Source organism: Betta splendens, chromosome 10, assembly GCF_900634795.4.
Source record: "Betta splendens chromosome 10, fBetSpl5.4, whole genome shotgun sequence".
Lineage (NCBI taxonomy): Eukaryota > Metazoa > Chordata > Actinopteri > Anabantiformes > Osphronemidae > Betta > Betta splendens.
The window spans coordinates 17,911,892-17,935,315 of record NC_040890.2 but is presented as its reverse complement, the minus strand read 5'-3'; the positions used below and the strand labels follow the sequence as shown (position 1 = coordinate 17,935,315).

General features: G+C 40.4%; 1 protein-coding gene and 1 long non-coding RNA gene across 22 annotated transcripts in view; one reads left to right on the top strand and one right to left on the bottom strand.

Annotated features, from left to right (window-relative positions):
* The window catches only part of prom1a (prominin 1a), a 43,940-nt gene that overhangs the window by 2,482 nt on the left and 18,034 nt on the right, over nt 1–23,424 (bottom strand). For 3 of the 16 annotated variants that reach the window (XM_041072588.2, XM_041072587.2, XM_041072591.2), the window contains 25 exons: nt 23,006–23,211; nt 15,049–15,169; nt 14,664–14,727; nt 14,223–14,312; nt 13,991–14,014; nt 12,471–12,700; nt 12,186–12,260; nt 11,942–12,005; nt 11,642–11,801; nt 11,280–11,432; nt 10,926–11,049; nt 10,425–10,528; nt 9,585–9,669; nt 7,164–7,310; nt 6,253–6,324; nt 5,710–5,802; nt 5,218–5,235; nt 4,690–4,743; nt 4,529–4,609; nt 4,379–4,447; nt 3,209–3,298; nt 2,738–2,853; nt 2,084–2,107; nt 1,636–1,704; nt 608–710 (listed from right to left, as the gene is read on the bottom strand). In XM_041072588.2, the coding sequence (XP_040928522.1) occupies nt 641–710; nt 1,636–1,704; nt 2,084–2,107; nt 2,738–2,853; nt 3,209–3,298; nt 4,379–4,447; nt 4,529–4,609; nt 4,690–4,743; nt 5,218–5,235; nt 5,710–5,802; nt 6,253–6,324; nt 7,164–7,310; nt 9,585–9,669; nt 10,425–10,528; nt 10,926–11,049; nt 11,280–11,432; nt 11,642–11,801; nt 11,942–12,005; nt 12,186–12,260; nt 12,471–12,700; nt 13,991–14,014; nt 14,223–14,312; nt 14,664–14,727; nt 15,049–15,169; nt 23,006–23,211 (2,403 nt within the window). In that variant the 3' untranslated portion in view covers nt 608–640. Of the gene's footprint in view, nt 1–607; nt 2,402–2,733; nt 2,854–3,208; nt 3,299–4,378; nt 4,448–4,528; nt 4,610–4,689; nt 4,744–5,217; nt 5,236–5,709; nt 5,803–6,252; nt 6,325–7,163; nt 7,311–9,584; nt 9,670–10,424; nt 10,529–10,925; nt 11,050–11,279; nt 11,433–11,641; nt 11,802–11,941; nt 12,006–12,185; nt 12,261–12,470; nt 12,701–13,990; nt 14,015–14,222; nt 14,313–14,663; nt 14,728–15,048; nt 15,170–23,005; nt 23,212–23,424 lie in introns of those variants that run through there. The other 13 variants (XM_029164537.3, XM_029164540.3, XM_041072592.2 and 10 more) reach the window with 12 other exon arrangements.
* LOC114863972 (uncharacterized) overlaps nt 8,119–23,424 on the top strand; it is a 38,823-nt gene continuing 23,517 nt past the window's right edge. For 4 of the 6 annotated variants that reach the window (XR_003787196.3, XR_003787195.3, XR_008696000.1 and 1 more), the window contains exons 1-2: nt 8,223–8,439; nt 10,989–11,077. This is a non-coding gene — a long non-coding RNA (uncharacterized LOC114863972). Of the gene's footprint in view, nt 8,137–8,222; nt 8,440–10,807; nt 10,836–10,988; nt 11,078–23,424 lie in introns of those variants that run through there. The other 2 variants (XR_008695998.1, XR_003787197.3) reach the window with 2 other exon arrangements.

The window sequence follows — 23,424 nt, the reverse complement described above, 5'->3', positions numbered from 1 at the left end:
CAAATGGACCCAACCTACATCCATTTACATCTACACAAAGACGCACACTGTAGCATCATCTTTATTTTATTTTAATTGGAGCATTAAATTTGATTTAAATCTTAAATCAAAATCTTATTTAAATCTTGATTTAAAGCTACTTCCTGTGAATTCCTGACATTTCTAAAATGTTGTGCTCTGATAAATTTAAACTGTTCCGTCCTGTTAGGCAGGTTCTCGACTGTTCTGTAAATGAGGCAGTTTTTAGAACTGTTCTTCCAAATAAGCATCAAACAGTAATAAACAGAAGTGAGGGGGGGCAGGAGCATGCAGCCGTTCTGCTCTACAGCTCACTCACTACTACTTAGACACACACTCTGTGAAGGCATTCTTTGCTCGTTAGCGATTCCAAAATTAGCAGTTCTCACCATAATGGTTTTCCTGCAAAGTCACCGTGAGCAGAAAGCTAAAACAAGCTGTGGAGAAGCGTTAGAGGGTGGCGTTAGGACAGGAAGTGAAATGTGCAACGCAAAGAGATGGAGGCGCAAACGCTACGACGACAGCTGTGAGAGTGGAGGAGCGGGATAAAACAGAGGGATGTCAGACAACAGGTTTGCTTCATCGGTACCTTGAAGAGGCCGGAACATGAGCCGGCTCTGTGTCACCAGTCAATGTGCCTCGGAGGAGCCGAGGCACGTGGGAACCTGTTAACGGTGTCGTAGGAGGGGATGCTACCAGCAGAGAGACACACATTCACAAAGTGAATATCAACAACACAATCCAGACATTCACAGCCTCATCATCATGTCAAAGATGCTGCATGATCTGGTTTAACAATGAAGAAGGCAGAGAGCACAACAGCTCCACCCCCAATATTAGGACCAATAATCTGTCCGTCACTGTGACCTGGTATTATCGGAACCTGCTTTTGTTTAGGAAGTAATTCTGATACAGTGACTTTGCCCCTTTAGGTCTCAAGCTTTGTGGCGTTTTTCGAGCTTCATTCCAACATGTGCTGTCAGTTTCAAAGATGGCCTGAAGCATTGTTGTGGTGGTGAAAGCCAGCTTGCTCCTGGTATTGTAGTCTGTAATTGTCCTGTTTTGCTCTCTGCCTATAGTCGGTGTTACGGCAGCTCGGTTGGTCCAAATGCAAACATTATAACATGCAGTTATGCTGGTTAGTTCAGGGACAAAAAGGGAAAATGAAAGGAGCAGCGCTGTCAGGGTCACACTGAAGCGTAACATGCTTGCCTCTCTCTGAACAATATGATCAGGTGTATATTCATCGGACTCTGGTTGAGTCTAAATAACAGGAAACAGGAAGAGTTTCACATCACACCCGCATCCCAGTGCACACACGGAGCATGCGTGTAGGTTAGTGACAGGGCAGATTCCCCAAAACCATGCAGCCCAACATTTGGAACAAGACAGTGAAAATAATAACGGTCATTCTGAAAGGAAAAATGTATGAAGCCTCAAATTGAACACAGTGCTAAAAGTTTATTGGTCGTTTTGGATGTTTTCTCAGCTTCCACATCCTCCTCCAGAAATGCATGTTTGCAAAATGAATCAACTCCCTGGAAGCCATGCATTGAGTCCACCTCCCCAGGCGTGCCTCCACCCCACACCACATGCACGCGGAGGGATTATATTTACCTTGTCATCGTAGGGTTCGGGATACCTTGTGATTGCTCACTATGATAACCATTATTACCAATTTCCATACTGAAAACAAAGTATTTTGTACAAAAAATGCAATGTGAGAGACATGGCATGCTGCTCAGACGTCTGCTTTCAGTAGCCAAACTTTGTAAGTGTGTTAGAAGAGAACGTTTCAGTATACACCTGACATGTTTTATTTACACCACAACTTACAAAAACGGTGGCTTTATGAGAAAATGATTGCAAGAGCCCTTCGTGAAGGTAAGGGACACTTTTCAAAGGTAGCACACGACACGAAGCCACAGCATCCACCCATAAGAGCAAGTCCAAGCTTAAACACGTAAACCAGCACCAAGAATTTAGTAAACAGTTCTATGTACAAGATCCAGAGAGGAGCAGAGTGATGAGTTGGAATAAGGAGTGAGTCGAGTAAATGTCTTACGTTTTCATGGGAACTGTGTCATTGCTATACAGATAGAAGATAAAAAAAGAGGAGAGTTACCGACGTTCAGCTATAGAAATGCACCAGAAAGCTGCCTGTAACCCGGCACCAGACGCCACCAGCTGATCTCAGAACGAGGTTAACAAAAGGTTGGAGCTATTGTACGTCAAACAGTACTATGACACATGCGTCGGTCCTTGTTAAAGTGCCAAGTGCATGACAGACAGGAATGAAACCCAAAGAATAACATGGAAATAAGATGGAAATAGTAGAAATGGTTATCACAACGTGAAATGCCAAGTCCCAGAAACAGAGGAACTACAAGAGAAGACGAAGGAGAAAGTAAATCTACAACAAACCTGCAGAGACTGCAGCAAAGACACAGAAGCTCATTTATCAATGGGAAATCTAAAACAGACTGTGTGCTTAGCAAGCTACAAAGCTAAAAGGGGAAATGAATTTCAGGACTGGCAGGTAAGTTTGGCAAAAAAGGTTAAGAAACTGATGAGAAGGAAGGTTGTCGCGCAACCACGTACAGCAAATACAATAAATGTGCAGGAGGCCAATTATTTTATCAAGCATCATATTCTTTCAGCATAAACGCAAATCAAAAGTGAAGCCTACTGAAAATGATCAGAACCTGTAACTACTCACTCATCGTAAACGTCCTCTGTGTCCATCCTGCGATAGAACTTAGCTAATTTCACTGCCAGGATGATGCTTGGGAGCAGGAAGAGCGTGCTGCAGCCCAGGCCCATCCAGAAAGCGTTCTGAGGAAACAAACCCCGCAGATGAGTCAGCATTAACTAAACACTGTCATATCTAAGCATATCGTTGGTGAGAATGAATATTTTTCTCATAATATTGAAGGGATAAATACTGAAAGTACATTTATAATACACGGGAGCTCAAAAAAAAAGTTGTGTTTTGAAAATGTATGTACACAAAGAAGTTCTGGCTCCCATCAAAGCTCCCAGCTGCGTCTGCTGCTTCACGCCTACCGTTTTAGACATAATGGATGTGTTTCATACTAGCCAGTGACTAAAAACAGTTGCGTGGCCTGAGCAGTGACGGTAAACTCCCCGATGAGACACACACAAACACACTCCTCCCCAGCGTGATTACCATGGAGTCCACCAGGAAGCTGCACGTGATGATCTCGGCCGTGTCCAGCATGTTGCTGAAGGGCTTGCACGGCGCCACCTCCAGGGCAAGCTGCAGAAAGGACGACAGGCATCAGAAACGCACGCGACACGCACCCGACACGCACCCGACACGCACCCGACACGCACCAGACACGCACCAGACACGCACCAGACACGCACCAGACACGCACCGACACGCACCAGACACGCACCCGACGCGCACCCAACGCGCACACGACACACACCAGACACGCACCAGACACGCACCAGACACGCACCAGACACACACCAGACACACACCAGACACGCACCGACACGCACCCGACGCGCATCAGACACGCATCCGACACGCATCCGACACGCATCCGACACGCATCCAACATGCATCCCACACGCATCCAACATGCACCAGACACGCACTCCACATGCACCAGACACGCATCCGACACGCATCCGACACGCACCCCACACGCATCCCACACGCATCCAACATGCACCAGACACGCACTCCACACGCATCCAACATGCACCAGACACGCATCCGACACGCACCCCACACGCATCCAACATGCACCAGACACGCATCCGACACGCACCCGACATGCACCCGACACACATCCAACATGCACCAGACACGCACCAGACACGCACTCCACACGCATCCAACATGCACCCGACACGCATCCGACACGCACCAGACACGCACCCCACACTAACCCAACACGATCAGGTCAACTGGTGGTTCAGGCGTGTGCTACCACCACAGGTCTCTATACTGTAACTTCAAAGGCTCTTGGAAAACGCATTGTGAAGTCAGTAAAAGCTTCTATTGACAGCTCAGACATCGACCAAACAACATCACACAAATATCCTGTTCTTTTTCACTGTGTTTTGAATTCCTTTGGTGAACTAAAGCAAAAAACAATGTGTCCCACAGCAAATTCCTACATTTATGGTGGTTGTAACTGTTATATTTGCCTCCACTATATTTATTTCCAAACTCCTGCCTGTGAAACAGGCAGAAGCTGTTGCTCTAGCGCATGAACCACTGAGTGCTGCCAGGGTTTGGCTGTGACACAACACACTAGACTAGAGACTAGAGAGCTGCAGTGAGAGCGAGGCGAGAACAGATTAACACACAAACACTTACCGATGTTTTGACCCATTCTATGTATTGATGGAAGTAGCCCACTATAGTCGCTGTGTATTTCCCTGTTTCCTGAGAAAGATCGAGACCAAATGTGAGTTACAAGTTAAATATTAGAAATTAAGAATACAAACAAAGTCGAGGGGAAGTTACCCGGTTAATTAGATACGTAGCATTGCGTGAGATGAGATTCTGGGCTGTGTCAACAGCATCGAGGACCTCTAAGACTTTGTTCTGTAGAAAATAAAGAATATTTGAGATGAATCTTGAATTAAAAGACATTTGAGTTTAGACAAGAGGGCAGGTTTACTCACTGGCAGGTCTGAAGCTGTTCTCTCCAGGAACCTCATGCTCTGATTCAGCGCACCCTTCAATGGGAAATTCACACAAAACATGATGATTCTAACGCCTTTAAAACACTCACAGAAACACACACGGACACCAGGGAGGACCAACAAACCATGCTGAAGAGTTTTGTTCCGAAATTAAATATCCACAACACAAAGAAAGGAGGCTGTTTACTTACTGACTGTACAATAAACAATTGCCCGTGGTTAGTTTTACATTGATGATGGATGAACACTGAAGTATCAAGGTTGATTTAAACTAACATTTCTCTTCCTGGAGTGGATAGTTTGGAAAATATTGACGCAAATCTCTTCATACACAACACAAAGACAGTGTGGCGGTATTCTATGCAACACACATACACAATATCCAACAGGAACATTCCAAAGGTTTTTCTAATCACTACTATACAGTTTATATAACGTCATGTATAACAAAATACTTCTCTTGGGGACGAGACACTGAATTCACAGGATGGACATGTTGCTGCTTACCCTCGCTCTAACATATTTCTTGAAGAAAGAAAAGTAAGACAGAAGAACATAAACAAATGTGTTGGAGCACATCACTGCTTGACTTAATTGTAGCTGTGAATCCTCTGTTTTCCTCAGAAGGAGGCAGTCTATGAATATTTCATTAGCTTTTACAGACATGATGATGCCTGAGGGTCAATGACACTTTGCTTTAGATAATACTGAATGAATGAATCATTAAAATATGTGATTTCTGTTTCAAGAACATTCATTCTCATTTTAACTGTGTTTTGGTCTCCACCAGTTTCTAGAAAATGTCTGGTCCTTACATGATGAAAAAACTGACTCTGTGTAAAAAATGCACTCTGAGGCAAAACACTGATGGTCATTGGGGGAAAGAAAAACAATTCAAATCAGCCACATACTTTTTCTGTGGTTTTTGGTTGGATGCTTCATTTATTAGAACATCGGAGCAAAACTCACTTAATTGAAGACATAGCAGTAAATGGTTACCGTTGCTTGCTCCATGGGGATGATCTGTTGGCTGTGGATCTGCCGCAGGGTGCCAATGTGGCCTTTCAAAGCAGTCTGCAGAGGACTTCTCGGCTGGAAGAGTTTGGTGAAACGTATCAAGTGTTGCAAGAAATCCTGTCCCCTTAGTCCATAAATCACCTACAGTCATTCTAAATTCATCAGATGCGGAAAGGTTTTAGGGTCAAATACATAATGTTGATGTTGATATGATTTTTACATATTGTTAAACCAATGTGTAAATATGGAAGTTGTTAGGGATGTTATTATTTATACAGTATATGTATAAATAAACAGCATTTCAAGTTTATCGAGGATGTTTCTCCATATGCCATCATTCTGGAGCATCTAAATTGTGGTGTGTTGCTCTGAACCAGCCCAAGGCAGAACTGGCAGAACTATGATTGACTGTCAGAGTTCAGGTGGAGCTGAGCCTGAGCGAGATCACCCAAACCCATCTACTGTAACACAACTGACTGCACACACATGCCTGGATCCGCCAGCACGGCACCAAGTTGTTCTTACCATGAGGTCTGTCTGTGCCTCCAGTTCTCTAGCAAATGCAAGCAGGTCCACCATGGTGACTCCTTTATTAACCTAACCATAATATTATAGAAAGAGAAAATATAACGTAAACATTGTGCATAAGTAGCAACGGAGAAATCAGATTTATGATAAAACTGAATACAGTTTACCCTGATGAGGCCCTTATATATTCCTCCAAGGCTTTTTGTGGTTTCAATAAGAGTCAATTTAAATGTTTCATATGTGAAGATCCATATGATTTTGTTCTGTATTACCATGATATATTTAATATTTTCCCATCTAGGACACAATTATATTTTTCCCCAAGAGCCTTGGTGCATCCTGACTCCTGCAGTGTGTCAGGTGTGTTCAGGACTGCCGACCCGACCGGACTCCTTATAGCTTTTTTTAGTCGTTCAGGAAATAAACGTAAGTGCATGTGACAGGTAGTGTTGAAGAAAACAGGGACTGCCAAGTCCCAGCTCATTTCTGTGCACTCTTTGCCTTGGCAGGAAGTCTTTTGGATAATCAAGCTTCAGTGATCCTCGGCAGAACCCAGTGTACTGTGTCATGTCAAAGCTCATATCAGTAAAGCACGGCTGCCTGCTGTATAGTAACTGACAGCCAAGGAGGAGGCTGTTTACCTGAGATAGAAGAACTAGGCTACTTCCGGTAATACCCTGTTAAACTTTACCTGCAGTAGCATCATGCATTTAAGTGCAGTCTGCTCTTCAATGTGATTTGACGTGTTTTCATTAACTGATGTGTTTTTCTACTGTTTGTCTCTTTTTTGTCAGGTTTAATGTGCTTGTGTCTTTTATTCATTCTTTGTGGTTTTATGTGCAGGTCTGGTTTGCTCATCCCAGTATTTTTGTATGGGTTTGCTGTTTTTTTGCGTATGTTTGCTTCACCTCTTCTAGATAGTCGGCATAGTTGATTTCTGACAGCCCTGCGTCAGAGAAATCCTGGAGGTTCTGCTTCCCCTCAGACTCTAACAGGATTATTCCTCTAAGATCAATCTTAACACTGTTCAGCTGACCCACCACATCCTTGGTAAACTGCAAGCAAAGAAGCATAGAAAATAGGTTTGGTAAAGTATGCATGTATTAAAATGATGATGACTTATTTAGCTGTAATATGTGTAAATTCCTATGTATATGCAAAGTATAATAAATGCTATAATATATTTATATATATATATATATATATATATATATATATATACACACATAATATATTGTAGGGAATGCATGTATTATTGCTAGAAAAGCATGGCTATTAATCACAGTGTGTGTTTGTGCTGCAGAGACAGGGCATTGCTGCAAGTAATCATCAACATCATTAAAATGATGAAAGCCCTGAAAAATGTAGGCCCCTGAGCCCACATAGACCACATACAGTATTCAACTAGATTTTTTTTTCTTTTTTATATTATTTGTACTTTTCTATTTGTAATAGTTCCTTGCTAGCTATACAGAATCTGTCAATAATTCAAAGCAGCTTATTACCCATAAGAAATAACATGTTTATTAGTTGTATATTGTAGTATACAAGGCAGACAAGAAATTTGCCTATTATAATGTTTCACCATTTTTGTGATGTACAAATTCAATTTATGCTTTTAAGAAATACCTTAAAATACACAAGGCAGTAGTATTATTATTACTATTACTAGTACTATTACTACTATAGAAGGTGGTAATAGTGTGGTCATGTGAACATAAACTGTTTACAAGTATTCCTGCTTTTTTCCAAATTTGAAGTACGCCGGGAACAACCTTAGCCAATGGCGTCTCTGCTTCAAGCTCAACCAATCAGTTCAACGTGTGAGTCACGAGCCAGTGAGGTGTTGCAAGATTGGTCAGTTCCTTTTCGACAATTAAGGTTGGTTACTTAAAACATGTCCGCCGCCCTCTGGTTGACGTTCTCATAATTGTCAGGGTGAAGCATAGCTATGGACACATATTGTGAATTACACGTTCTATGAATAACATTATCTCACATTTGCAATGAAAATACACGCAACACGCACAATTATTCCGAGTTTCAATAAATCGTAGTATCTGTGCGTTTAGATTGCGGCGACTGCACAGGTCCTGGGCGCTGGGGGGTATTTGTCAGTTCTGGCAACCTAATTTGCAGTACCAGTTCTCGTTAGCTGACAGGTGTGCTCAACGGTTTACCGAGGTAAGTTAACTGCCACCAGTATGAGAATGTATATTTCACTAGCTGTGTCAAACACGACGACGCAGGCATGTACAGTAGCTGCTCATAAGCAAACCTTTCATATATGTTGTATAGCTCTTTGTAGCTAAGCAAATACTGAACGTTGATATTAGCATTAGCTACGTTAGAAGGTAGAGCAGTTTTAGCTAGCGCCGCGTCAGTGTTAGTGTTGTTGGGGTAGGAATAATTAGCTGCCACCCAGTAAATCTGGATCTGTGGCCTGCGGTAATTGGCACAAACCTTTGTCTAACAAAATACAACGTGTGGAATCTACTGTAGCATAACGCGAGGATGTAGCACGGTATCAAAACGTTACCGCGAACATTTGGCAAAGACAATGCATTGATGACTTGATTAAAACTTTATGGTAACATGGTAAAAATCTTTGATGCTACGTCCAAATTGTTTTGTGCAAATAACAAAGTGGGAGAGCAGTATTGTACAACATTATATGCTTTTGTGTTTGAGATTCAGGTTAAGGTTTTATTTTCACAGTGGTTCAATATAGTATTTTTTTTTTCAAACGGAATAAAACAGGGCGTCTAGATTTGGAAATATAATCACTATTAAACAGTCTGTCTCAGTGAGTAAGATTCAAACTCAATGTAAATATAGTCTTAATGTAAGTCATTAATATGAGCCATGGCATGTTTAGCTTCAATTCCGTCAGATGTGAAAACATTAGTTTAAAATTCAGCAAAGACAAATGTCCAGAGTCTGGAAACAGTCACCACATAGGTTACATCAGCTGTTTGCTAAAACAAGCCAAAGCAACTGTGCCAGCTGGCAGGAAAATACTAGATGTCCTGTCCAGGAGGGAATGTCTGGCTCTGCTTCAGAAAGAAATGGTGACCTTCAAACAGCTTTCAACAGCTTTGTCTGAGTTTATGGTTGAGGTACACAGGTTATAGCTAAAGATAAACCTGCATTTCCCTAAGAATGATTTTTGAGATTTTTTTGATAGATATTGCATTGTTGAGTTACCTGACTTTTAAGTTACCCCATCCAATGTTTTTTGTTTTTTAAGTTTATCTAACATGCAAGTTTACACAATAGTTTAATGTAAAGACAGTACTATTTTGATATTATATCTTGAATTTACTAACCACAGTGGTGTTCAGGAAAGAGGAGATGTTGAAGACCTTGTCTAGACGCATAGCAGAATAGATGCCTTTGTTTTCTTTGCAAGTGCTAAGATAAACATGCAGGTATGAGGGAGAGAGAGAGAGAGTAATGTCAATATCAAAGTTTCACAGTGAAAATATTTGCTGCCACCAAGTGAAATTGACTGGAAGTACATAACACATAGACATGGACCTACAGTATACATATACTGTACTGTACACTACAGTACTGATAATATTAATGCAGCCACATACTGCAGCCTTATGCACTATAGACTGTCATTATATACACAGTATTAGCACTGTTAAATTGTTAAGGGGCAGAAACTAACCAACAATACTCTATTTGCAATTGTAATGACTGTGGATCTGCCATGCCAGATAGAGAGGACATGCAGCTTCTCACTGCAGGAAGATGATGAAAGCTGATGTAATCACTGAGAAAGAAGCTCAAGAAAGCAGCACAGATAGTGTAGAAAAATGATGCTAATGAGCAGCTCAAGGTTAATAGCAACTCTCCGTCTCATTTGCATCCCAATCAATGAAAATAAAATATTCAGCTTCTGCTTAATACCTGACACGGCGCCTGTGCCATAACAAATGCTAGAAAATCCAGCGCAAGCAGCTTGGACGCTAACTGAGCTCAGCCCTTGCCTGCAAATTAATTATTTTTTGTAGTCAAATCTAAATGTGACATGCATAAGAACATATCACACAAGAAGCCAGAGCAGGGGGCTGTAAGAGCAATAATCTGCATTGCTTCTGTAAGGTGGCAAATGTAACACTGGGAACCTAAATACATAAAAAATGAGTTTTCTTTGCCTGTACAAGCTGTCTACTGTCAGATCCATTTCTGAGTCATTGTAGATGTAGCCAGGGATGAAGTTTTTCCACTCTGAGTTGACCATATATGGGGTGTCTATAACCTGGTAAAGAGTGAAGGCAGAAAGAGGATTAAGAATCAGCCAATAAATAAAATCTTTCTGAAATATTAAAATAATTCAAAACACAGCAGCATTTATGCCTTTCCTTGTTTTTCCATTTTTTTAATCTAAATGAGTGGAACATTACAGCTTGTATTGTTTAGGTCCTGCTTTACTTCTTCAAGGACAACTGCATCCTAACATACTGGGAAAAAGACACAGCATACAGTTCTGGGAGAGTAGAGAGAAATTTGCTGGCAAGTTTACAGTTTTTTTAATTCTAAAATGAAGTGTAGATCTTTGACTGTAGGTATGTATTACTTTGTATAAAAGAATTGTTTAGATTTCAATTTAGATCTTTTTCCGAAATGACTGATTCTTGACGGCTGGTTTAACGTGCCTTGAAGAGCTCTTTGGTGTGGTAAGGTTCACAAACGAGTTTCTCCATGTTTCCTCCAACCAGGAATAAGGTTGTTACCACTATCATCTGGACCCCAGAGAAGATGAAGCTAAATCCAACACCACTGTGGACAGGAACAAACAAGCACTCAGGTACAGTGATGGATACATATTAATCAAGTGGTTGATGTGGAAGTTGCCACATATATTGAGAGGTAGAATTGGTACAGTATAGTGGCAGGAGTGCATAAAAGAAGCCGTCTGCTCAGTACAGTACAAGTCTCTCTCTCTCTTTGATAGATGAAAGATATTGGTATGGATAAAGTTTTATATCTGTAGGTCCAAGTTCACTTACGCCATCAGCATTGTTCCTCCTGTATTGGAGATGCAACCTCGTGTCGTAGGTGAAGCATGCTTGTCATATCCCAGGGTGCCACACAGCAAACCAAGATAATTGAAGGCCAGGACCAGAACCACCATACAGCAAAGAGCAATACAGCCAATCCATCTGCCGGTCACAAGTGATTTTTAATTTTTAGAGCTATTGACTTGGACATGCCATGCTAATGGTTTAGGTTTGTACTTATTGTATACATTTATTTTACAGTAGCTTGTGAAAAGTGTCAGAAGACAGCACAAGTCTATATGACAAATGTGCTATATATTGTAATTGCTCGTAGTTTTTCCACCCAATAACTAATGAGGTGGTAAATGTACCTGTAGAAGTCCATTTTGTCAATTTCAGGGTAGTAGTCCTCAATCTTGGCATGAGCGTGGTTAATAGAGATGGTGAAATCAGACAGGCTTTTCTGCACTGGGAATGCCTTTGAAAAGCTGGTGATGTTATTTCCAATGCCATCCACCAGATTCTGTACGCCTATGAAACGCATAGATTGATAATATTATCTGGAAAGTGTAGCACATAAGCTAAGTAAAGGAAAATGAATACAGCTCCCAGTCAGGTAACTTAAATCAAAATAACATGTTTGCTTCCATAAGTAGAATAAAATCGCTTACTCTCCACAACATTTCTGGTCTGGTCAGTCACCATGTGTGGCGTGTCATTTAATGAGGCATAACCCTATAAGAGGAAACATGTTGATTGTTTACACCATTAAAAATAAATGCAGTTGCAGTGCAACAATGAAAATAGTAAACTGATACAAAAATCAAATGAATGGCTGGACGTGAAAGGATTTCTGAGAGCGCATTTACATCCTAGACTGATCACACACACATTATGTGTTTAGTGCAGGCTCACCTTCTGGACGACAGTGCTGAGATCTGTTTTTAACACATTGCTCATCTTATCCAGCTGAGGATTCACCTTTGGCAGCTAAAATAGAGACAGACAATGAGGCGCTCATAGTGATGGTTACAAATTCTCCCCTTTATAGCATAATAGGCTCCTTTTGTTAGAGTCATTACGGTATCTATTAGATATAAGTAATGTTGTTGCATTAGCCGCTTCTCATAAAGAGGCTTTGGTGTGTGTATATGTGGTTGCCACTATGTAAACCATGGTCTACAAGCTTCAGATTAATACCCTTGTGAAGTTAGCACCAATCTGCAGCTGGGACAGTGACTGGCGGATGTTGTGGCACAGTTGGGCAGTAGTAGCGTCTGACTCTTCATCGTGGCAGCCTGGGTCATTGAGTGTACGGTTGATATTGGTCCGGACGAGGCTCAGGTTGAAGTTGAGTTTTCCTGTTCCCACCTGGAGCACTTCCAGGGACACACTGACATTCTCTAGGGCTTCTTTGGTTTCTCGCATGGCTGCATTAAAACAGACCACATAGGGGGGGAAAAACAGGACATACAGTAAGCAATTAACTGTCTCAACATAATTTGGAAAAGTAGAACAACAGATGCTTTCAGTTGTTTCTAATGAATTAGGCATTAAAATAATACAGTTTTAGTTACCTAGAGTTCTCTATTCTAGATTTTAATAACAATGATTACCAAACAATAACAATAAAGGGGCATATTTGTTATATTTGATATAACACAATATTTGATATACGCTGATTTGACTCTCTTAACATGTAACATTAGAGGACTCTCTTCCAGACAGGATTGCTTTTGGCATGATGCTACAGTCCTCTATGCATATTGCAAATTTGTTAGCTGCTTCTATTAAACATTTTCCTGTTTAATAACTAACCTCTTCTCCAACAACTGAATTTGTGACGAGACAACAGTCAGTGTTAGTTATCAACCACAGAATAGCCTGCAGTTGCTTTTTAAAATTAAACAGGAGAGCATGCAAAACACTGGCATCCTTGAACACTGAATTCGCCATCACATAGTGAAGCTAAATATTTAGGCTAGGGTGAGATGGATGTTTCGTACTAAATGTATAAATACAGTGTTTGTCTGCTCACACCTTGGTGAAAAAGACTAGTACAGTGTATTTTTAACTTTTGGCTTCTTTTAGTATCTTATCCAGATACTAAAAACATCTACAGTATAAAATGGTACATTAAATATCTGTACTCGGCATGTTGCCTTGTTATCTGTATATTGCTTTTAGATTCATTTTAATATATATGTATATATTTCTGGGAAATATGGGTAAATACGAAGGTTAAATACACACACTGTCAACCTTTTATGCTCACTTCACAGTGGGGAAACACAGTTGAAGGAAAAATAAGGAAATGTCCAGGCATAGACTGTTTTGGCAGCATCTGGTCATGCCAATACTTTAAGACTGCACTAGGCAATATGCTTTATAGGTATTAAATGGTTTTAAGTGAAAATGAAAACCCAGATATTCAATGTTTTTTTTCATTAGGAGTTAAGTATTAGCATTAACAAAATATTCTAGCAATACTGTGGGTGGTGAAAAACTGCAAAATTAGTCAATTCTGAATACAAGAAACACAATGTTCTTCTACTGTATGTGGCCACTGCAATATAGGGAAGTATTGCATAGTGCAGTTTTAATCTGTTAGTACTCAGCACCCAGATAAGATGATCACAAGGGAACAAATCATAGGATCAACATCAGTGTCAAAGGTCACAAAGGCAGGGGATGTAGGTTTATTGTCCAGGTACTGTTACCTTTGATAGCTCTCTCGATTTTCACTTAAAAAAAAAAAACAAAGAAAAATTGGGGAAAAAAGCTGGACGATTAATACAAGGTTTTTATGCCTAAAGTGGAAATTCACAGATCAGAGAAATTATTTATTTCTCATATAATACAGTAACATTGCAGCAATGTTGAGGTTCTGCTGCAGCTTGCATTTAGCCACCTGTGACCTAACTATATTGTAGCTGTAATGTACGGATGTACCTCCAGCCATATTGAGCACTCTGTCCAGGGCAGGATGGACCTCCTTGTCTAACTGCTCGTGTATCCTTCCACCTAGTAGCGGACCAATATCTGAAACACAATATTGTCAGATAGGGGAAAAAAATGAAATAATCCAGGTCGTTCTTTGTAATACAGTAAGTATCTCTGTTCTTCGTGTTTTAGAGACACACTTTGCGTTACTCGTTCATTCTCAATAAGGAAATGCAGCAGAGCTATTGTAGAAGAAAAACAGGAAAAAACCTCGAGGGATTCTTTGTAAGAGTTGCTGCTGGAGCTTTCTAGACCTAGTTATGTCACAAATCTGTTGTGAAAACAGTAATGAAATGTAGACACAGTGAATTCACATAATAAGCGAGAGCAGAAGCTCAGTGAATCAATTCTAATTAATTTACCATCAGACTGAAGAGCAGGTCTACTTACTATTTAGGTCATAGTTGACTTTTTTCTTGGCCGTGGTGTATTGGGATATTAGGTAATCAATTTGCTGCAAGAGGAGAAACAACAAAGCAGTGTAGGGTCTTACAAATGAATCAGAGAAAATTGCATTATTAGTCTACTAATAGACACGCAAAACACGATTTTGCTGCTCTTGTCTGTCAGAATGGATAGAGATGGAGCTGGAGACAGCATATAAAGTGGCCTCATTTATTTATAATGGTTAATAAATTGAGAATTTAGGCATTCCTATCAAAACAAATAACACCATTAAAGGGAACTCCAGAGGCTTTGGCTTCCATCATTTCATGGAATGAAAAATGAATGCAAGACTACAGCTGTGCAGCCATATGTTAACGCTCCTTCTTACCAGTGGTGTGTCATTAACAAACGTGTGCAGGTCTCTCATGTTGCTGTTAACCAGTCTGCGGATGTTCTTCACTTGTGAGCTGAGGTTCTGGTTTGCGGCGTATGCACACAGAACCCCAATCCTGCACACAGACACAAACACAGTGACCTTTCCGTTAGTGAGTGGCCCTGCTGTTCTTTCATTAGTCAACACAGAAGCCCTGGGGTTTACTTTACAAAGCAGACTGACATGTAGGCATCAACATCAACAGCAGGGGTCAGTATGCACCACTACATTAACTTTGACATGTGTGCACCTGTAGATTGAACATCTGGAATGGAAGTAACCATCCTTTGATTTGGAAAACCATACCAGTGAAACTGTGTAGGAAAGAAGTGAAAGTACTGCTTTGAAAAGCAACATAGCAACATTTAGCATAGCAAAAATGTAATAAGGTAAGATGTATATTGTAAGCCTCTAAAATACTTTTTGTATATACATTTTATCTATATGCATAGTTTTGTCATTGATGCTGTGACAAGAAAGTAAGGTTCAATATCTCTGAATAACAATATGAGGATACAAATGTTCAGATTGTGTCTTTCAAGTAAATTAAAACACTGATGTTAAAAAAAGAATGATCCCTAAACTCCCTAAGACATTTTTTTAACATGTAATTTGGGTATGAACTCTTGGCAGCAAGTGCAGGTGTCTCCACATTAAGCTCCGAGGCTCTATCTGTATAATCTAAGGTCCCTAGGTTGTAAACATATTCAAATTAAATGTGCGAACCCAGAATTGCTTAAAACAGACCATTAAAGCAAGTCTCTCGTATACTTCAAACAAACCTGAGTAAGTCTGTACAAGACTTAATTAGTTTGGGCAACATCAAGGCAGAGACAGCCCATAACATTAAGCTGTTTTCATGACTCATTCTGAACCGAGCTGCATTTTCAGCTCAGCAACCCACAGCTATCTCCATGCATTAAGTATGTGCATGCACGGCTGTGTTGCTGTATGGATCGCTTCAAATGAGCATGGAAGAGGTTGACTATGGATTATGTTACTGTTGTGCTGCAGTTGATAGTGAGTCTCCTTCTTGGAAACCTCTGTGGAATAAGAAGCTTTAATAATGATGTAAGATGGATCTCAAAAAGGAGCAGCAAAGGGCTGACTCAGACGCCACTGGAAAGGTTTAGATCAGAGAGATGAGTCTGTGTGTTGTGACTCACTGTGTAAGCCAAACGTACCTGAATTCCTGAATTTAGGTATTTGGAGACAGATGATGTTAACACAGATAAGCTTTGTAGAACACAGCATTGTTTAATGAACGTAGTTTTGAGTAGAACCAATAATTGAATTCTCATTAATATTGGTTTCTTAATTAATAAGCTACTAAAAACTCCCCTTGAATTTCATCATGAAATGAATCATGAAAAGTAACAAACTATTAAAATCAGAGGAACCACTGAATGTCTGGATCAAACCCTTGATAATGAGCAGCCCACATTATCAGTCTAAAACGTGCAAAGTCATTGCTACAGTGCTCAGAGACTTGTCTTTTCATCTGCGTGGCATCAAGCTGCAGCGTGACTGGAGGAATTGTGATGTTTGCCACACACTGAGTGGGGCCAACAGAGTAAACACTGTTGTTGAAGACTTAATGAGAAACTAGGCCGAACAAGGCTGGCTCCGTAAAGTGGAGCCATCGGGAACCAGGAGGAGATTCAACATGGCCACTTTTACAACAGAAGCCTTTTGTCACACACTTTCCCTGCCCTCTCAATGTCTGTAACACACAAGTACACACTTCCATACATATGCAGGCTGCTTATATACGGCCACAAATTCATGATCACAAAAACACACGTTTTGTTCAGTTTTACAGTACGTATATCATTTGTCTCTCTGCTCTTGTCTCTTTCACTGCACCATTATTTTCCCCTCCCCAGACTTTTTAATAGTTTGCATCTTTGAATGTTGTGTCTTTAAAGTCATGTTTTATTCTCATTTTCCTGCAGCACGCTCTCATCTTTTGACCCGCGTTCCGTCTCCCTCCTCTCTCCACCTCCCTCTCTTCTTTGTCTGCCTCTCCCTGTCAGTGTACAGCAAGGTCACTGGAATCTGCAGCTAAACAAAGACTCTTTGAGAAAAATGCTTTGAGCAGGCTGTGTAGTACATAACTGTCCCATCTTATTCAGCAGAATCAACTCTGGTTTAGTTTGGGGTTAGTGATCCTTTGTGGTTCTAGATTGTATTATTTGAGAAGTGCTGAATTTAAAGCTAGAGCTGAACAGAAAGAAGATTTTGTTAGTTTTGCTGTGAAATACAACGCGATTAAATAAACAACAAACTTGTCGTGACAAGCGAGTCACAGCAGATGGATGGTAAACTGTTGCTGTAGTCGCACTGTTCTATTCTTGTTTCACTGGTGCTCACAGCGTCTGAATCTAGACAGGAAACAGGACGATGCAATGCCGCTGCGGGCCAGTCACCACTTTCACCTTCAATTTAATGTCTAAAATCACCACAGCAACAACATTATATATAATGTCATAAAAGCGACTTGAGCAGAGCATGCTGAAAAGACAATGATTTACATAAGGTTAGAAGAAATAAATAAAATGTTGATTTCTGTATTTTATTTATTTCTTCTAACCTTAAGTAAAATCTTGATTTCATTGTTCACAGCTAATGATTAAGTACAACCTTGCAGTAAGGTGATATAATTACTTGTGTCCTGTAAGTACTCGCTCTCTAACAACAACCATAAATATTTACCTTGGCTATGACAGAAAGCTACAAAAATCCAAATAATTAATTTAGCTTGGAGAAAATGAGCAACTGCCTTTAGTGTTGCACTTCTCTCATCACCTAAACTGGCTATATTAAACTGTAGCTAATGGCTTCATGGCCATATGGCTGCTTGTTGATGTGCGCCACTTGTTGACCATAGGGAACAATTCAGTCACAGCAGAAGGAAGATTTACCTCTGGCATCTCTGAAAAAGGCTGAAATTCCTGCATTAGTGAAACCCGAAGGACATGAAACTGCCCTCAGGATGTAGAACCCTACAACAGCAGTTGAAGGAGAGCATCACACTATTACAGCGCCTCAGAATCTAGGCCACTACTGTGGAGCTGGGTGGCTACTTATTGTTTAAAACCTCCAACAATGGCCCTCATTCACTGTAATAGATGTGAGAGAGTCACCTTTCTGCACTTCCTGCTTTTACACTGGTTAAATTGGACCTGTTATTAAATTTTTTAATTAAAAAATTAACTATAGTCCTTGAACTAAATATATTTAACATTTTAATGTGCAGTAAAGTGTTTTCAGTCGAAGTTTTAGACTCACATATCTGAATGTGGGATTTGTGTGTTATTGTTAGTTCTTTTTGTGCCTGTCTAACCTCACTGCCATCTTTTCAAAAGCCAGTAAGAACAGCTTCTTGCTTTCTTTGCACAAGGGACAAAATGTTGGCTGACTACACAGAGAACTGTACATCGTGACTATTTCTTCTAAACCGAAACTCCCTCGCTTTGAAATAATTTGTTTCTTGGCAGCTGGAAACAAAATTGGACAGTCGCTAGACATTATATCAGCTGCTACTGTAGTACAGTAGCCTCCTTTTTCCATTTCAGCTTTTGTTATACTCCTTTTATGTTATTGTCAAAGCTTAATAGGTTGTGGTCCGTGGCCAACAAACAGCTGAAATTTAACCATGAATACTTAGCGTTCTGACTACAGGTTGGTGTTTTGGACACTATAGTAGTTTAATAAGAGTGAACAGGCCCTTATATGCACAGTAAACAGTCCAGAAATGAGAAGAATACTAAACCTTGATCCCAGCCGCTTGTAGGAATCAAGGTTGTGCAAACAGTCAGAGAAGGTCATTGAAATGTAGTATTAAGTATTTTAAAAACTCTAGAGGGCCCACGAGGTAATCATAATCATCATCATGATCAGTACCTGACAGCTGATTTAGCCGTTATTGTCTATTTTCCAAACTCTTATACAGATTATTATCAGAGCTCCTGTAGATGCATTGTTAAAACTGATGAAAGTAATAACTGTAATTAACAAGTGTTATGCCTCCAACCAGTAAACTGGAATTTGTTTTTTCGAAGCTGGATACTGGATCGAGTATGCTGTTACATTGTTTGGTTTATTCACTACAACTGTTATTGAGAAAAAGGCAAGGCTGTTTTATTACAGCTTATTACTTGTGACAGAATAGCTTACGAACCGTCAGCAGACGTTTGCAGGTGACTGGATATTTTTTCATTACCCTGCTTACCACAACAGTTCTATATCAGGGTCTCAATCTGGAGTTCACACACAAAAGGCTGCAAGCCATAAACATGTATTCAATAAAAACTAACATGGCTATAAACCGGAAATTAGAAGGAGAGGTCTCGCCAGGAAATGTGATAGTGGGATGTATGGACGATAGAGCCTTTGACTATTTGTTCATACAGTGTGTCTGTACTGTATAGTTTTGTCATATAGTGCTGCTGGCTTTGCATTGTGTCTGTTTTCCAGGTAGTATAAACAGCCAACCCAAGCTCAGTAGGTGGGAATAGGAAGCAGCATTGTCACGGTTTGTACCTGGAAATACACTAATTTGTCAAAAGATTTTATTTAAAAAAATATTTGATATATATATATTCTACTTTTGTTTATAGTAATATTAGTTGGAAGGGCATGTTTGATTCTCTTTACTTTGAACACCTCCCAAGATCCTGCTATTTAGATAGCAAGCAGCATCTTCATTGTGGCATCTCTATGACAGAGTAAAGTTAATGCTCACCACACTATTAATGAAAGCCCTAAAAATAGCCCTGTATGTGATGACTCCCTGGTGTGGCTGCTAACTATGCTGTGTGTGTGTGTGTTACTGGAGGCGCAGAATGTGTGTGTGTGTTTGTGTGTGTGCGTGCGCGCGCGCGCGTGTGTGTGTGTGTGTGTGTGTGTGTGTGTGTGTGTGTGTATGTCTTAATTGTGAGCTTGTTTTTGTGTTTATGTGTGGGAGACAGATTGTCCCTCTGTATGAGCTGTGTGAGCATTATGTAAGTAGCTCTGACGTGTTATTATTATTATTATTTTTTTTCCAGAGATACAATCAGAACTTAAGCTTTATTTTTTTAATTATCAATAAGCAGACTGGCCAACCGATTTTGCAGGGGTTCAATTTCTTACATTACATGCATGTTAGATGTAATTCCTGGTCCTGAAGGTTCACCATCTGTTACTTTATTAGAGCCCATATGATTATCATGGATAATAATGTTGGAGCCTATTGGTGTTAAAAGCCCTGGACATCCAGCAGCGGAAGGAGATGCATGCTGGGTGACTGCAGGAGGCTGAGTCGTCCACTTGGCTTGAACAGAGGATATGATCTAATGTCTGTCACATTATCATTATAAATCCATGTAGAATCACAGCTGATTAGTGGAGACTGAATTAACGCCTGCTGTTCTTTTAATATTGTGTAATGTGGCTTTTCAAAGCCTGGCAGACACACTTTTGCACTATATACAGTTTGCTGTCTACCCAGGAGCTGTGTGCTGGTGTACAGTTAAGATTTAGTGAAGCTGCATCCAATTCTGGTCACATTCACACAAAGATTCAACTAGAGTGATCTGTCGCGTTATTTTAAGGTTGGTACTGTAATACCACCACGCTGTTGCTGAAGCCTACAGTACTGAGCTTGTTAAAATCTACAATAATCACACTTTGTACATGTATGTGGGCGTGAATGAATCATTTTTTTGCTTTGTTCTGATGAAGTGGGTGATGGGCTGACTTCACCTAACAAAGCTGGTAAAAGTCCTTCATATGTCACGTCCATCATGGCGACTTCATTATAAGAGCTACACTTGATCTCACTGTAATCTTGTCTCTAATTGGCTGTTAGTGGAGTTGGACTGAAGCTCGGAGGTTTGTGCACAGAAGCACTCAGAAATCAGTTTACTTGGTAGAGTAGGTTAAGTCCAGTGTTGGCGATTAATACAGGCCTGTTACATATAATTATTTCATGCTTATTTAGATTTAAATCTTCTTTCACCTGATTGAACTGGTAAACACACAAATCACACTAACAACGATATCTTTGTGCCACATAACCACAGAGACCTTAAATGTTCGCCACTCAACAGTGATAAAGAGTGAACTCTAATGACCACAGCATGTTGGGAGCTGGAGCAGTGTATGACTGGCATCCATGTGAATCAAAGCCCAAATCCCTGCAGCACTACTCTAGTCCAGTGAACATTACTCATTCACATTTTTAGTCAAAGGCCCCCACCACACTCAGTGCAAAGTGATGCAATACAGATTTTATTTTAGTGGTCTGGATAGTTTTGTTTCATGTTTAAAGTTTATTTAAGTTTGCTGTTACTGATGTGTCTTTAAAGTTAGATTTGTTAATTTCTTAGACAAAGAAGTGGACAGAACTACAGTAAATATCTCATTTGTGCCTATGGTGCTTAGTCAGCGAGGGGTGAAAAGAGGAGACCTGCTCTAACAAAGGTTGCCGAGCATCAAACATACTACTGTATATACTACACACTACAACACAACGGGGCATGTTCTGTTTGTGTCCATTTTTTTAATCTAACTAGTCTTTTACCTCTTAATCCAATTATAGCCATTGTAACAATTCATGGAATAAAATGTCACCCCTGACACCTAATGGGGCCTGGCTGTCAGCTTTCTAGTGGCTGAAAGAACCGTGCCAAGCCAGAGCTTAGCACTCGTCCCTCTCCTGTCTGTAATTGCTTCATTAAAGCCTTAGCAGCATCTCTGTCTTGTAGCTAGGGAGATTTAATAAGAGCTCTGAGGATGCTCTCAGACTCTTGTGCCTGGCCTGCTAGGATATTGCTGTGGAATTTCTAATAACTGGGGTCCATTCCAACAAAGGAAAAAGAAGAAAGTCAAAGCACATCAAACTAAGTACACTCCGGGATCCGTTCAGTCTAGCACAAGACACACACACAGCTCTCCCAAGCCTTTTGCATTGTGACTACATCCCCAGCAGCTTCTATTTCTTCTACCTCTGAGACATTAAAACAGAGTTAAGAGGGGCTTGGTCCATTTTTATGGGGCGCATTTCAAGTAGATGCAGGACCAGATTATGTAATGGGCCCCTGAAATAATCACACAGTTGCAGGAAAGTTTTAGTCCCACCCATTTCAGCCTATTACATGTGCTGCTTTATTATTTTTCATTGTCAGGTTGAACCAGAGTCACCTGCTTTTTACCTAGACTGCTCTGAAGTTTCTCTGTTTGTATACAGTATTTGAGTGGTTATAATTTGAATATTTTGGTATGTTTTTTTGAAAATGGATTATATTGAAATGGGCTGCGGTGAAACATTCACTGTTATAACAGTGTTTAAAGCTGCCTGGACAATGAGTGAACTCCAAATCCCATTAAGTTCTTGAAAAGTTCAGAGAACTGTGTTTATTTACTGGAACCAGTCCTATCTCGCATGAAGGTGCCTGATGTCGACTGTACAGCTGATTAGGGATGTGATTTGGTTGTGATGTACTATTTTTTTACAAGTAACATTGATTTTCCTATACAGACTTTATATAGCAGTCACTAGAAAAACTAATTACGCCTTCAGTAATAGGCTTCAACAGCATTTTAAGAATTAATTCTTCTCCTGTACCCGCTGCCTTTCCCACTAAATAACATGATCCTAGTATAAAATTATCCATCCAATCAAAGCTTTAGTGTGAATTCCTTGCAGATTAGAATGGCTAAGGCTTAGCCTGGACACAAGTTTAAAGGATGCTGCCTCAGAGTAGCTACTGTGTCATATCTATAACAATTGGCACAAGGACGGGAATGCAAGCTGATGGCCAGCATACGTCTGTCTGCAGTACTGTGTACGCGCTTTTGTTATGTTTGCACCAGAAACTATAAATGTACTTTGTTGTCATGTGACCAATTCACATGTCATACTCACGTGATGACCAGTGAGGTGGAAAACAGCAGCGTTCCCAACAGGCCACGCTGGCAGTCTGCGTTCTTCCTCTGACGCTGGTGCATCTCCCCTCCACAGTTGTCACAGCAGCGGCACATGCAGAAGAAGAGGCCCACTATTGGCAACAGGACAGCAAATAGCAGGCCCACTGCTGCACATACGAGGAAGCCTATCTCGTAGTAGATGGCCTGGGGTCAGCAGGGGAGGAATGAGGAGGGGAGTTAGATGAGACATGAAGGCACATTTGTTCCAAAAAAACAGGTGAGCATTGAAATGCAATAAAGAGAGAAAGCAAGGCATTAGAGGTGAAAGACATGGTGTGGGACAGGAGTAAGGGACACAGTGAGGAAATATTAATAATACCACAAAGGAAAAGGAGGAGGCCGCAGATAAAATGAGCA